General features: G+C 43.6%; 1 protein-coding gene across 9 annotated transcripts in view; it reads left to right on the top strand.

The window, feature by feature from the left end:
* Positions 1 to 13541, top strand: part of cacna1ab (calcium channel, voltage-dependent, P/Q type, alpha 1A subunit, b) — a 252875-nt gene that overhangs the window by 56865 nt on the left and 182469 nt on the right. For all 9 annotated transcript variants that reach the window (XM_061914721.1, XM_061914716.1, XM_061914731.1 and 6 more), the window contains exon 4: positions 12755 to 12846. In XM_061914721.1, the coding sequence (XP_061770705.1) occupies positions 12755 to 12846 (92 nt within the window). The remainder of the gene's footprint in view (positions 1 to 12754; positions 12847 to 13541) is intronic.

Below are 13541 nucleotides of genomic sequence, written 5' to 3'. Positions count from 1 at the left end.
GGTTCAAAGCGTAGGAAAAAAGTAGCGGCCTATAGTCCGTAATTTACGGTAGTTTATTTGCCGGGATGGAGGTGATGATTATTAACTTGACGGAGCGGCTCCACACTGCGTATGAACATTCGTATTCCACATCAGGAGGACTTCAATGACGGCTTAAACTGTAGCATTTCTGGGGTATTTTTGTTCTTTTAAACTACTTGCATGATTCCCGTCAGCAAAGAAAAATCCCTAAATTTGGGTCGTTGGGGCTTGTGCAGCCCTTTGAGACAGTGGTTAAGGGTTATATAAATATAAACTTTGATTGATTGATTGATTGATTGATTGATTGATTGAAATTAGCCGCACTGTATAACTTAGCCGCATGGTTCAAAGCGTAGGAAAAAAAGTAGCGGCTTATAGTCCGTAATTTACAGTAGTTTATTTGCCGGGATGGAGGTGATGATTATTAACTTGACGGAGCGGCTCCACACTGGGTATGAACGTTCGTATTCCACATCAGGAGGACTTCAATGAAGGCTTAAACTGTAGCATTTCTGGGGTATTTTTGTTCTTTTAAACTGCTTGCATGATTCCCGTCAGCAAAGAAAAATCCCGAAATTGGGTCGTTGCGGCTTGTGCAGCCCTTTGAGACAGTGGTTAAGGGTTATATAAAAATAAACTTTGATTGATTGAAATTAGCCGCACTGTATAACTTAGCCGCAGGGTTCAAAGCGTAGGAAAAAAAGTAGCGGCTTATAGTCCGTAATTTACGGTATTTTATTTGCCGGGATGGAGGTGATGATTATTAACTTGACGGAGCGGCTCCACACTGCGTATGACCGTTCGTATTCCACATCAGGAGGACTTCAATGAAGGCTTAAACCGTAGCATTTCTGGGGTATTTTTGTTCTTTTAAACTGCTTGCATGATTCCCGTCAGCAAAGAAAAATCCTTAAATTTGGGTCGTTGCGGCTTGTGCAGCCCTTTGAGACAGTGGTTAAGGGCTATATAAAAATAAACTTTGATTGATTGATTGAAATTAGCCGCACTGTACAACCTAGCCGCATGGTTCAAAGCGTAGGAAAAAAAGTAGCGGCTTATAGTCCGTATTTTACGGTATTTTATTTGCCGGGATGGAGGTGATGATTATTAACTTGACGGAGCGGCTCCACACTGCGTATGAACATTCGTATTCCACATCGGGAGGACTTCAATGAAGGCTTAAACTGTAGCATTTCTGGGGTATTTTGTTCTTTTAAACTACTTGCATGATTCCCGTCAGCAAAGAAAAATCCCTAAATTTGGGTCGTTGCGGCTTGTGCAGCCCTTTGAGACAGTGGTTAAGGGTTATATAAATATAAACTTTGATTGATTGATTGATTGATTGATTGATTGAAATTAGCCGCACTGTATAACTTAGCCGCATGGTTCAAAGCGTAGGAAAAAAAGTAGCGGCTTATAGTCCGTATTTTACGGTAGTTTATTTGCCGGGATGGAGGTGATGATTATTAACTTGACGGAGCGGCTCCACACTGCGTATGAACATTCGTATTCCACATCAGGAGGACTTCAATGACGGCTTAAACTGTAGCATTTCTGGGGTATTTTTGTTCTTTTAAACTACTTGCATGATTCCCGTCAGCAAAGAAAAATCCCTAAATTTGGGTCATTGCGGCTTGTGCAGCCCTTTGAGACAGTGGTTAAGGGTTGTATAAATATAAACTTTGATTGATTGATTGATTGATTGATTGATTGAAATTAGCCGCACTGTATAACTTAGCCGCACTGTATAACTTAGCCGCATGGTTCAAAGCGTAGGAAAAAAAGTAGCGGCTTATAGTCCGTATTTTACGGTAGTTTATTTGCCGGGATGGAGGTGATGATTATTAACTTGACGGAGCGGCTCCACACTGCGTATGAACATTCGTATTCCACATCAGGAGGACTTCAATGAAGGCTTAAACTGTAGCATTTCTGGGGTATTTTTGTTCTTTTAAACTACTTGCATGATTCCCGTCAGCAAAGAGAAATCCCTAAATTGGGACCTGAGACAGCCCTTTGAGACAGTGGTTAAGGGTTATATAAAAATAAACTTTGATTGATTGATTGATTGAAATTAGCCGCACTGTATAACTTAGCCGCATGGTTCAAAGCGTAGGAAAAAAGTAGCGGCTTATAGTATTTCTGACATTTTTGTTGTAAAAGTGTAGCTGGGTTTCTTCTGTAGTTTGCGCGCCACCTAGTGTTCATTGTGGTTGTCTACCCGTAGTGCGAGTGAGGCAACACACGTGGTGTTTACTCGTGTGGGCGCTTGGGGGGTGGGGGGGCCAACAACCTGCGGCAAGGAGACCCACTTCCTGTCCCCCGTTTCTGCGGCAACGCCGAGATTCCATCAATGAGCCGGAGCGGCGTTTCCCCGGCAACGCTTATGAATGAGAGCGGGCCGGTAACCGTGGAGACTCGGGGGTGGGGGGCGACGAGAGGATCCGTGGGGTTGCTACGGCAACGCGGTGTGAACGGGGAGAGACCCATCGACGTCAATGTCACCGGACTCGAACCTCGTCGCCACGGTTCCAGAGTCCCGTCCGATTCTTACAAACTCAACACACTGACACCTGGGACTCGTAAAGGTCTGAATCCCCTTTGACGTCTTTCAGGGACGAGTCCAGGTCTTTGTCTTTTACAAATGAGTACATTTCTTCAAGACAAGATCAGTAACTCTAAAGCAGCGTTTTTCAACCTTTTCTGAGCCGAGGCACACCCGTTGAAAAGCATGATGGGAAAAAAAGGTTGTGAGTTCAAACCCCGGTCTGCGGAACGCTCTCCCTGACCACCTGAGGGCACCACAGACTGTGGATGCTTTTAAAAAAGCCTTTTTTTTTTTTTTTTTTAGATATATGCATACTTGTTCTAGCTATTAAAGTTGCCGAGTCACCCAAACGACTAGAAAAGACTAAAAAAATGGGACCCATTACCTCCCATTACAAGACCATCTAAGAACCTCGACATCTGGGGGACGTCAGTGCTGGATTGAGGTCCCCCATGTTTCCCTGACCTACTTACTGGCGTAGTAGTTAGAGTGTCCCCCCTGAGATCTGTAGGTTGTGACTTCAAACCCCAGTCCAAGGAGCACTCTCCCTGACCACCTAAGGGCACCACAGACTGTGGATGCTTTTTAAAAAGCCTTTTTTTTTAGATATATGCATACTTCTTCTAGCTACCAAAGTTGCCGAGTCGCACAAAGGACTAGAAAAGACTAAAAAAAATGGGACCCATTACCTCCCATTACAAGACCATCTAAGAACCTCAACATCTGGGGGACGTCAGTGCTGGATTGATGTCCCCCATGTTTCCCTGACCTACTTACTGGCGTAGTAGTTAGAGTGTCCGCCCTGAGATCTGTGGGTTGTGACTTCAAACCCCAGTCCAAGGAGCACTCTCCCTGACCACCTAAGGGCACCACAGACTGTGGATGCTTTTTAAAAAGCCTTTTTTTTTAGATATATGCATACTTCTTCTAGCTACCAAAGTTGCCGAGTCGCACAAAGGACTAGAAAAGACTAAAAAAAATGGGACCCATTACCTCCCATTACAAGACCATCTAAGAACCTCAACATCTGGGGGACGTCAGTGCTGGATTGATGTCCCCCATGTTTCCCTGACCTACTTACTGGCGTAGTAGTTAGAGTGTCCGCCCTGAGATCTGTGGGTTGTGACTTCAAACCCCAGTCCGCGGAGCACTCTCCCTGACCACCTGAGGGCACCACAGACTGTGGATGCTTTTTAAAAAGCCTTTTTTTTTTTAGATATATGCATACTTGTTCTAGCTATTAAAGTTGCCGAGTCGCACAAACGACTAGAGAAGACAAAAAAAATGGGACCCATTACCTACCCATTACAAGACCATCTAAGAACCTCAACATCTGGGGGACGTCAGTGCTGGATTGAGGTCCCCCATTTTTCCCTGACCTACTTACTGGCGTAGTAGTTAGAGTGTCCGCCCTGAGATCTGTAGGTTGTGACTTCAAACCCCAGTCTGCAGAACGCTATCCCTGACCACCTGAGGGCACCACAGACTGTGAATGCTTTTAAAAAAGCCTTTTTTTTTTTTTTAGATATATGCATACTTGTTCTAGCTACTAAAGTTGCCGAGTCGCACAAACAACTAGAAAAGACTAAAAAAATGGGACCCATTACCTCCCATTACAAGACCATCTAAGAACCTCAACATCTGGGGGACGTCAGTGCTGGATTGAGGTCCCCCATGTTTCCCTGACCTACTTACTGGCGTAGTAGTTAGAGTGTCCGCCCTGAGATCTGTAGGTTGTGACTTCAAACCCCAGTCTGCGGAGCACTCTCCCTGACCACCTGAGGGCACCACAGACTGTGGATGTTTTTAAAAAAGCCTTTTTTTTTTTTTTTTTTGATATATGCATACTTGTTCTAGCTATTAAAGTTGCCGAGTCGCACAAACGACTAGAAAAGACTAAAAAAATAGGACCCATTACCTCCCATTACAAGACCATCTAAGAACCTCAACATCTGGGGGACGTCAGTGCTGGATTGAGGTCCCCCATGTTTCCCTGACCTACTTACTGGCGTAGTAGTTAGAGTGTCCGCCCTGAGATCTGTGGGTTGTGACTTCAAACCCCAGTCTGCGGAGCACTCTCCCTGACCACCTGAGGGCACCACAGACTGTGAATGCTTTTAAAAATGCCTTTTTTTTTTTTTTGATATATGCATACTTGTTCTAGCTATTAAATTTGCCGAGTCGCACAAACGACGAGAAAAGACTAAAAAAATCGGACCCATTACCTCCCATTACAAGACCATCTAAGAACCTCAACATCTGGGGGACGTCAGTGCTGGATTGAGGTCCCCCATGTTTCCCTGAACTACTTACTGGCGTAGTAGTTAGAGTGTCCGCCCTGAGATCTGTAGGTTGTGACTTCAAACCCCAGTCTGCAGAACGCTCTCCCTGACCACCTGAGGGCACCACAGACTGTGAATGCTTTTAAAAAAGCCTTTTTTTTTTTTGATATATGCATACTTGTTCTAGCTATTAAAGTTGCCGAGTCGCACAAACGACTAGAAAAGACTAAAAAAATGGGACCCATTACCTCCCATTACAAGACCATCTAAAAACCTCAACATCTAGGGGACGTCAGTGCTGGATTGAGGTCCCCCATGTTTCCCTGACCTACTTACTGGCGTAGTAGTTAGAGTGTCCGCCCTGAGATCTGTAGGTTGTGACTTCAAACCCCAGTCTGCGGAGCACTCTCCCTGACCACCTAAGGGCACCACAGACTGTGGATGCTATTTAAAAAGCCTTTTTTTTTTAGATATATGCATACTTGTTCTAGCTACTAAAGTTGCCGAGTCGCACAAAGGACGAGAAAAGACTAAAAAAATGGGACCCATTACCTCCCTGCTTGGCACTCAGCATCAAGCGTTGGAATTGGGGGTTAAATCACCAAAAAGGATTCCCTACTGCTCCCCTCCCCTCCCGGGGGGTGAACAAGGCTGATGGTTCAAATGCAGAGGACGAATTTCACCACACCTCGTGTGTGTGTGTGTGTGGCAATCATTGGTACTTTAACTGAGGGACCGCCATTTTGAGTCGCCCGCTCCTAAAAACGTCACGTCTTCCGAACCAAATGTTTTTAGCCCCCTGAATCAAGTCAAGTTTTGACACCCCTGTTCCAAGTTGTCCCTTGAGTGACAAAAGTCCTCAAAACCAAGCCTTGAGTCTTTTTCGGAACCCGTTTGAGATCCTTGTTGGTTCGGGTCTCCGAGGGACAAGACCATCTGAGAACCTCAACATCTGGGGGACGTCAGTGCTGGATTGAGGTCCCTGACCTACTCACTGGCCTAGTAGTTAGAGGGTCCGCTTTGAGATCTGTAGGTTGTGAGTTCAAACCCCAGTCTGCGGAACGCTCTCCCTGACCACCTGAAGGCACCACAGACTGTGGATGCTTTTAAAAAAGCCTTTTTTAAATTTTTTTGGGATATATGCATACTTGTTCTAGCTACTAAAGTTGCCGAGTCGCACAAATGTGAAGTGAATTATATTTATATAGCACTTTTCTCTAGTGACTCAAAGCGCTTTACATAGTGAAACCCAATGTCTAAGTTACATTTAAACCAGTGTGGGTGGCACTGGGAGCAGGTGGGTAAAGTGTCTTGCCCAAGGGCACAACGGCATCGACTAGGATGGCGGAAGCGGGAATCGAACCTGCAACCCTCAAATTGCTGGCACGGCCACTCTACCAACCGAGCTATGCCAAACCCCAGTCTGCGGAGCGCTCTCCCTGACCACCTGAGGGCACCACAGACTGTGGATGCTTTTAAAATAGCATTTTTTTTTTAGATACATGCATTCTTGTTCTAGCTATTAAAGTTGCCGAGTCGCACAAATGTGAAGCGAATTATATTTATATAGCACTTTTCTCTAGTGACTCAAAGCGCTTTACATAGTGAAACCCAATATCTAAGTTACATTTAAACCAGTGTGGGTGGCACTGGGAGCAGGTGGGTAAAGTGTTTTGCCCAAGGGCACAACGGCATCGACTAGGATGGCGGAAGCGGGAATCGAACCTGCAACCCTCAAATTGCTGGCACGGCCACTCTACCAACCGAGCTATGCCAAACCCCAGTCTGCGGAGCGCTCTCCCTGACCACCTGAGGGCACCACAGAGTGTGGATGCTTTTAAAATAGCATTTTTTTTTAGATACATGCATACTTGTTCTAGCTATTAAAGTTGCCAAAAAACGTCACGTCTTCCGATGTCTTCAGTGTTGGATGGAGGTGTTTGTGTGTGAAAAGGACGCCAGGTGTTTTTTTTCCCAGCGTCCTTGGCCTCTGTCATCACGGACTAAACGCCTGCGCCGATGTCTCGCCGCCGCGATTGGATGTCACGCCTTGGACGCCGGGGACTAACACCCTCTTCCAGTCGGCTCGCCTTCCGTCTCGGAGGACATGCCAACACTTTCCCGCATGGGACTTCTCACCTGTGTCCTTTTTATCTATTAGACTTTGGGGAGACCGCGGTTCTCCCCAATGACCAGCGGGGGGCGACAGCATTATTGAGGAGCTGCAGATAACCGCACTGTGATAAAGTCACTGCACATTTAACCCTTAGTGCTAGCTAGCTAAACTGCTAGCATAAATACAAGACACTTTAGCATGTTTCCCCGTTATGAACCAGGCTAGACTGTCGGGATCTCCAGCAAGAACATTCAGAATCTGTAGTACTCACAGAATAGTGCTGCTCGGATCCTGATGAGAGTGCGGAAATACGACCATATCGCACCGATACTCAAATCCCATCACTGGCTTCCAGGATTGAATACAAAGTCTCCCTACTAACCCACCAGTGCTTCAATGGATTTGCCCCCACTGTACCTCAAAGAACTACTCACCCCCAAATCCTCCACACCGGACAGGCTAACCCTCTCCGACCTCCGAGGAAAAAGCTAAGAACAATGGGGGACCAGGCTTTCTGCTCCGCCGCTCCCAGTCTGTGGAATCTCTCCCTGACCACCTGAGGGTACCACAGACTGTGAATTCTTTAAAGCAGGGGTCACCAATGCGGTGCCCGAGGGCACCGGGTCGCCCGTAAGGACCAGATGAGTCGCCCGCTGGCCTGTTCTAAAAATAGCTCAAATTACAGTGAGCTGCCTCTATTTTTTTAATTGTATTTATTTACCAGCAAGCTGGTCTCGCTTTGCTCGACATTTTTAATTCTAAGAGAGACAAAACTCAAATAGAATTTTAAAACCCAAGAAAATATTTTAAAGACTTGGCCTTCACTTGTTTGAATAAATTCATTTTTTTTTTTTTACTTTGCTTCTTATAACTTTCAGAAAGACAATTTTAGAGAAAAAATGCAACCTTAAAAAGGATTTTAGGATTTTTAAACACATACACCTTTTTACCTTTTAAATTCCTTCCTCTTCTTTGCTGACAATTTTTTTTTATTGTAAAGAATAATACATACATTTTTATTTATTCTTCATTTTAGCTTCTGTTTTTTCGATGAAGAATATTTTGTGAAATCTTTCTTCAATTGTGTTATTGATAAAGTTCCCAAAGATTATTCTGGCAAATCTAGAAAATCTTTGGAATCAAATTTAAATCTTATTTCAAAGTCTTTTGAATTGCTTTTTAAAAAAAAATTCTGAAAAATCTAAAAAGAATAATGATTATTATTTGTTCGAAATATAGCTTGGTCCAATTTGTTATATATTCTAACAAAATGCAGATTGGATTTTAACTTATTTAAAACATGTCATCAAAATTCTAAAATTAATCTTAATCAGGAAAAATTACTAATGATGTTCCATAAATTATTGTTTTTAATTTTTTCAAAAAGATTCGAATTAGCTAGTTTTTCTCTTCTTTTTTTCGGTTGACTTTTGAATTTTAAAGAGTTGAAATCGAAGATAAACTATGTTTCAAAATCATCCTGTTTTCTCTTCTTTTAAATCGTTCAATTAAGTGTTTTTTTCATAATTTATTGTCTACAAAAAACCTTCCGTAAAAGAAAAAAAAAAATGTACGACGGAATGACAGACAGAAATACCCATTTTTTAAATATATATATAGATTTATTTATTAAAGGTAAATTGAGCAAATTGGTTATTTCTGGCAATTTATTTAAGTGTGTATCAAACTGGTAGCCCTTCGCATTAATCAGTACCCAATTAGTAGCTCTTGGTTTCAAAAAGGTTGGTGACCCCTGCTTTAAAGAGTTCACCCGTATATGAATTTTAAAAGAAAGAAAAAAAGTATCCATATGTAAGCCGCATATATATATGTTGTAAAAATGAGTTATTTACACAGAAATATTTTGTAAATGTTTATTTACATACCTTAATTTTTTCCAAACGGGGTCTGTAACAGGGCAGTAAAATGGCTGATAAAACAAAACAGAAGTCGGACGCTAGCTCTCAATTCAGCTAAATAGACTCATTAAAGGCCTACTGAAATTAAATGTTCTTATTTAAACGGGGATAGCAGGTCCATTCTATGTGTCATACTTGATCATTTCGCGATATTGCCATTTTTTTGCTGAAAGGATTTAGTAGAGAACATCCACGATAAAGTTGGCAACTTTTGGTCGCTAACAGAAAAGCCCTGCCTTTACCGGAAGTCGCGGACGATGACGTCACCTGTTGTTTTTAATGGGAGCCTCCAACAAAAAGAGAAAACGACAATTTCCCCATTAATTTGAGCGAGGATGAAAGATTCGTGTTTGAGGATATTGATAGCAACGGACTAGGGAAAAAAAACAAAAAAGTAAAAAAAAAAAGACGACACATTTAATAGGATAATTCTGGGAAATCCCTTATCTTTCTATTGTGTTGCTAGTGTTTTAGTGAGTTTAATAGTACCTGATAGTTGGAGGTGTACGTCCACGGGTGTGTTGACGCCAATGTCTCAGGGAAGTCGACGGCAGCTTTATGGACGGCACAAGCTCCGCCGATCTCCGGCAAGAAGCTACTTTTTACCACAATTTTCTCACCGAAACCTGCTGGTTGACATTCGGTCGGGATCCATGTTCGCTTGACCGCTCGATCCATAGTAAAGTTTCACCTCCGGGAATTTTTAAACAAGGAATCACCATGTGTTTGTGTGGCTAAAGGCTAAAGTTTCCCAACTCCATCTTTCTTCTTTGACGTCTCCAATATTAATTGAACAAACTGCAACAGATTCAGCAACACAGATCCCCAGAATACTGTGTAGTTATGCCGTTAAAGCAGACGACTTTTAGCTGTGTGTGTGTGCAGCGCTCATATTTCCTAACAGCCCGTGACGTCACGCGTACACGTCATCATTACGGCCGTATCGGCATGTGTTGCAATGTTAATATTTCATCATTGATGTATAAACTATCAGACTGTGTGGTCGCTAGTAGTAGATATTGTTTTATATTCTTATATAGTTAGGTCGTTGTTGCGCTAGCTTGCAGTGAAACAAATGTAAAACAAAAAAATATAATAAATAAATCCCTTCTTGAAATGCAGCCTCCTAAAAAAGCCCCCCGTCAGCCCCCCTGCCGGTCGGCCCGCCGCACTGCGGTCAGGCTCCTGCGTTGCCAAGGGCGACCGCATCCCGGAGCGTTCGAAGGTCTCGCTCGGGCGAACTCTCGACGCTCCGCTCGGACCCGACAAACGTGAGCCGGAAAATGGATGAAATATCTACCATGGCGACCCGACTCTGAGGCGTGAAGGAGGACGAAGAGGGGTTGGGGGTGGGGGGGGGGGGGGGACGGCGTCTCCTGACTGAAGCCGCCGGCTGCCGGCCCGTTTTCGCTGAGGTCCGGTGTTTTTTCCGGTCCGTGGCGGCGCGGCCTTTCGCCGAGGTAGTTAAAAAGCCATCGAGGGAATGAGGGGCTTGGCTGCCGGTATCGGGTCCGTTAATAAACGACCTCTTACTGGAATTATCAACCAACCTGGGTGGGCGGAGAGGTTGGGGGGGTTGGAGAAGGACGGGGGAGAAAAAAGATGAAAGAATATGTGTCTGAGTTAGTTTGTGGCCAACCCCAAGATGCAGGGATGGAGGCTGGCATGGAGTGAGAAAACAGGATTTAATTAAAATATTAGAATAAGAACAAACAAACGGGTACTAACAAAGGAAGCGTACGAGGCGGATAACAAACAAAAGGGTCTTTAGCATGGAAGCTAGCAAGAAACAAAAAGGGGCATAGCGTGGAAGCTAGCGGGTAGCAAACATGAAAACAGAAGTCTTTACTTGTCGAGTGAAAAAAAAAACGGAAGCAGGGAACAAAAAACTGTAAACTACGAACAGATACCGAAAGATAGCTCGCCGCTACGCTGAAATGACTCGACATGAAACGACACCACAGGAGCGACAATACGGAAGTCATCGACAAGACAATAATGCAGCACTCGACTGGAGGACAATGCAGGTTCGAATAGGAGCGGGCTGATTGACACCAGGTGTGGTCAGGTGAAACAGCGCACAGGGAAAATAAAACTAAAACACAAACAGTCGGTGGCAAGCCTGACAATATGAGTTGATTTGAATATCCCAGCTCTTTCTCTACAACGAGGGGGCGGACAAAAGAATCGATTCACGTCCGAATCCCGATTCCTATTAACCGTATTCTTAACCTGTAACCCAGAAGTTCTCTAACTTTTTTCACCAAATACCATACTTGCCAACCCTCCAGATTTTCCCAGGAGACTCCCGAATTTTAGAACCCCTCTCGAAAATCTCCCGGGGGCAACCATTCTCCAGAATTTCTCTCGATTTCCACCCGGACAACAATATTGGGGGCGTGTCTTAAAAGCACTAGCTTTAGCGTCTTCTACAACTTGTCGTCACGTCCGCTTTTCCTCCATACGAACTGCGTGCTGGCCCAATCCCATAATATAACGTATTTCCTTTAATTGCCGCCGGGGCGCTAATTAATTCAAAACCTCTTCTCACTCCGGCACTTACCAAAGGCATGCAGTAAAAAAATTGAGTGTGATGTAAGGATACCATCATGAAAAGCACATTTAATAAAACAAACGTTATTATGGTCTGACCTTTACTTATAAAGGAAATCCATGCCAGCTCCTTCTGATCAAAAGCTTGTTTATAGAAGTCTTCCTTATCTTTCTTCAGTTTTAAAAGTCTCTCTGTCGCGATGGAGATCTTCCTTGATTACCTCCTGCTTCAATTGAAAGTCCAGTTTAGAAAACTGTAATCAGACCACTGCTATCAGTTAGCTCGGCTCCTCAAGAGCAGGTGTTGACAGAATTATCCTGGCACAACTCCCCCTCCCGTTCTGCTCCGTGGGTGATCTCTTTATCCCACAACACCTCCGCTCAGGAAAGGCTAACCTCCTACAACCTCCGAGGACAAAGCTATTAACAATGGGGGACAGGGCTTTCTGCTCCACCGCTCCCAGTCTGTGGAATGCTCTCCCTGACCACCTGAGGGCACCACAGACTGTGAATGCTTTTTAAAAAAAGTGTTTTTCCGGTTAATACACTGGGTATTTGGGACTGTTTCATGCTTTATGTCAGCCCATAAGTCGCGGCGTGATGTGACAGGTGGTGACGTTACACCTACTTTGAGACAAGCGCTAAAGTGAGGTCATGGTTTAAAGTCATATCCAACAATTTGCAACGATGACAACAGACTATTTTTTTAATGATTTCTGTTGATGGTGTGCCTCTGGATTTTTTTCAACGCAATAAATGTGCCTTGGCTCAAAAAAATGTTGGAAAACACTGAGTTAGATATTGGGTTTCACTATGTAAAGCGCTTTGAGTCACTAGAGAAAAGCGCTATATAAATATATTTCACTTCACTTCACCATTTGCTATTTGGGCTTATTGGACCCTAATTAGAATAACAACTAAGAAGCATCTTTTGACATGATGTACTTAGTCCATAAGTACACAAACGTGTACTTCATGTTTAGTGACATGCTAATTCTTTTTTTTAACAGTTTTTTTTTTCAAATTCCATTGTACGTTGTGCTTTTCTGACACCACCAGATAGCAGTATTAGTGTCCACATAAGTGGCCACAAGACCCCAATTCAGTAGTGTACACAATTTTTAGAAGTAAGAGCTAAAAGGTGCTGTCCACGCATGTGGCCACTAAGCCTTTAGAGGTTTTTAATGAACGAAAATGTACAAATAAAAGTGGTCCATAAGGCAAGCGGTAAGATTGCATCTGTGCGGTACGATTTTTGTTGTTGTTGTAATAATAACAAAAGGAGAATGTAATCTTTGTCTTGTTATCTCAACAGTATTTTGTCGTCGGTGGGGACCCAGCTCGACTTGAGGACACTGCGGGCTGTCCGAGTGCTGCGACCTCTCAAACTGGTGTCCGGGATTCCCAGTAAGTGTCTCTCTTTGAACGAGAACCTTCAACCCTTTCTGCAGTTTTATGTACTATTGGCTACCTCTGAAACCTGCCTGGACTCCTGGACTCTTTGACGTCGGATTTGCTTCCCGCGTCTCAAAGATGAAGGCCGGAGTAGACATTGGGTGTTTAAAGACTCGCTTACGGAGCCGAAATTCAAACAAAAACATAGAATTAGTCAGTAAGGTAGAATATAACAGAAACCGAGTGTCATGATCCACTACTTGGACCATGTCATATTCTGTTTTTGTTCCGTCTTGGTATCGTGTTCTGTTATTTTGCCTTCCTTAGTTCCTGGTGGCACTTCCTGTTTGTTCCGTTTCCATAGTTACACATTTGTGTCACCTGCCTTCTGTTTTTCACACACACCTGCTTTGTGATTATATCCTTTATTTAAGCCTGCCCTTTTGGTTTGTTCGGTCTCGCAGTCTAATTTGCCTTTTGATGCGACAGGTGACGTCGCTATCCCCGCTTGTGGTAAAGTACTTTTTGAACTTGTTAGCTTCCACGCTATTCCTCCGTTGTGTTTATTTCCCTAGCTCACATGCTAGCGCCTTTTGTTCTTTCTAGCTCACATGCTAGTTCTGTTGGGTTTGTTGTTGTTAGTGCCTTTGTTCAAGTATTTCTGTTCTTAGTTTGTTCTTTAGTATAAATAAATAATTTCTTACCTT

Source organism: Nerophis ophidion, linkage group LG01 (genome assembly GCF_033978795.1).
Source record: "Nerophis ophidion isolate RoL-2023_Sa linkage group LG01, RoL_Noph_v1.0, whole genome shotgun sequence".
Lineage (NCBI taxonomy): Eukaryota > Metazoa > Chordata > Actinopteri > Syngnathiformes > Syngnathidae > Nerophis > Nerophis ophidion.
This window is presented reverse-complemented; position numbering and strand designations above follow the sequence as displayed.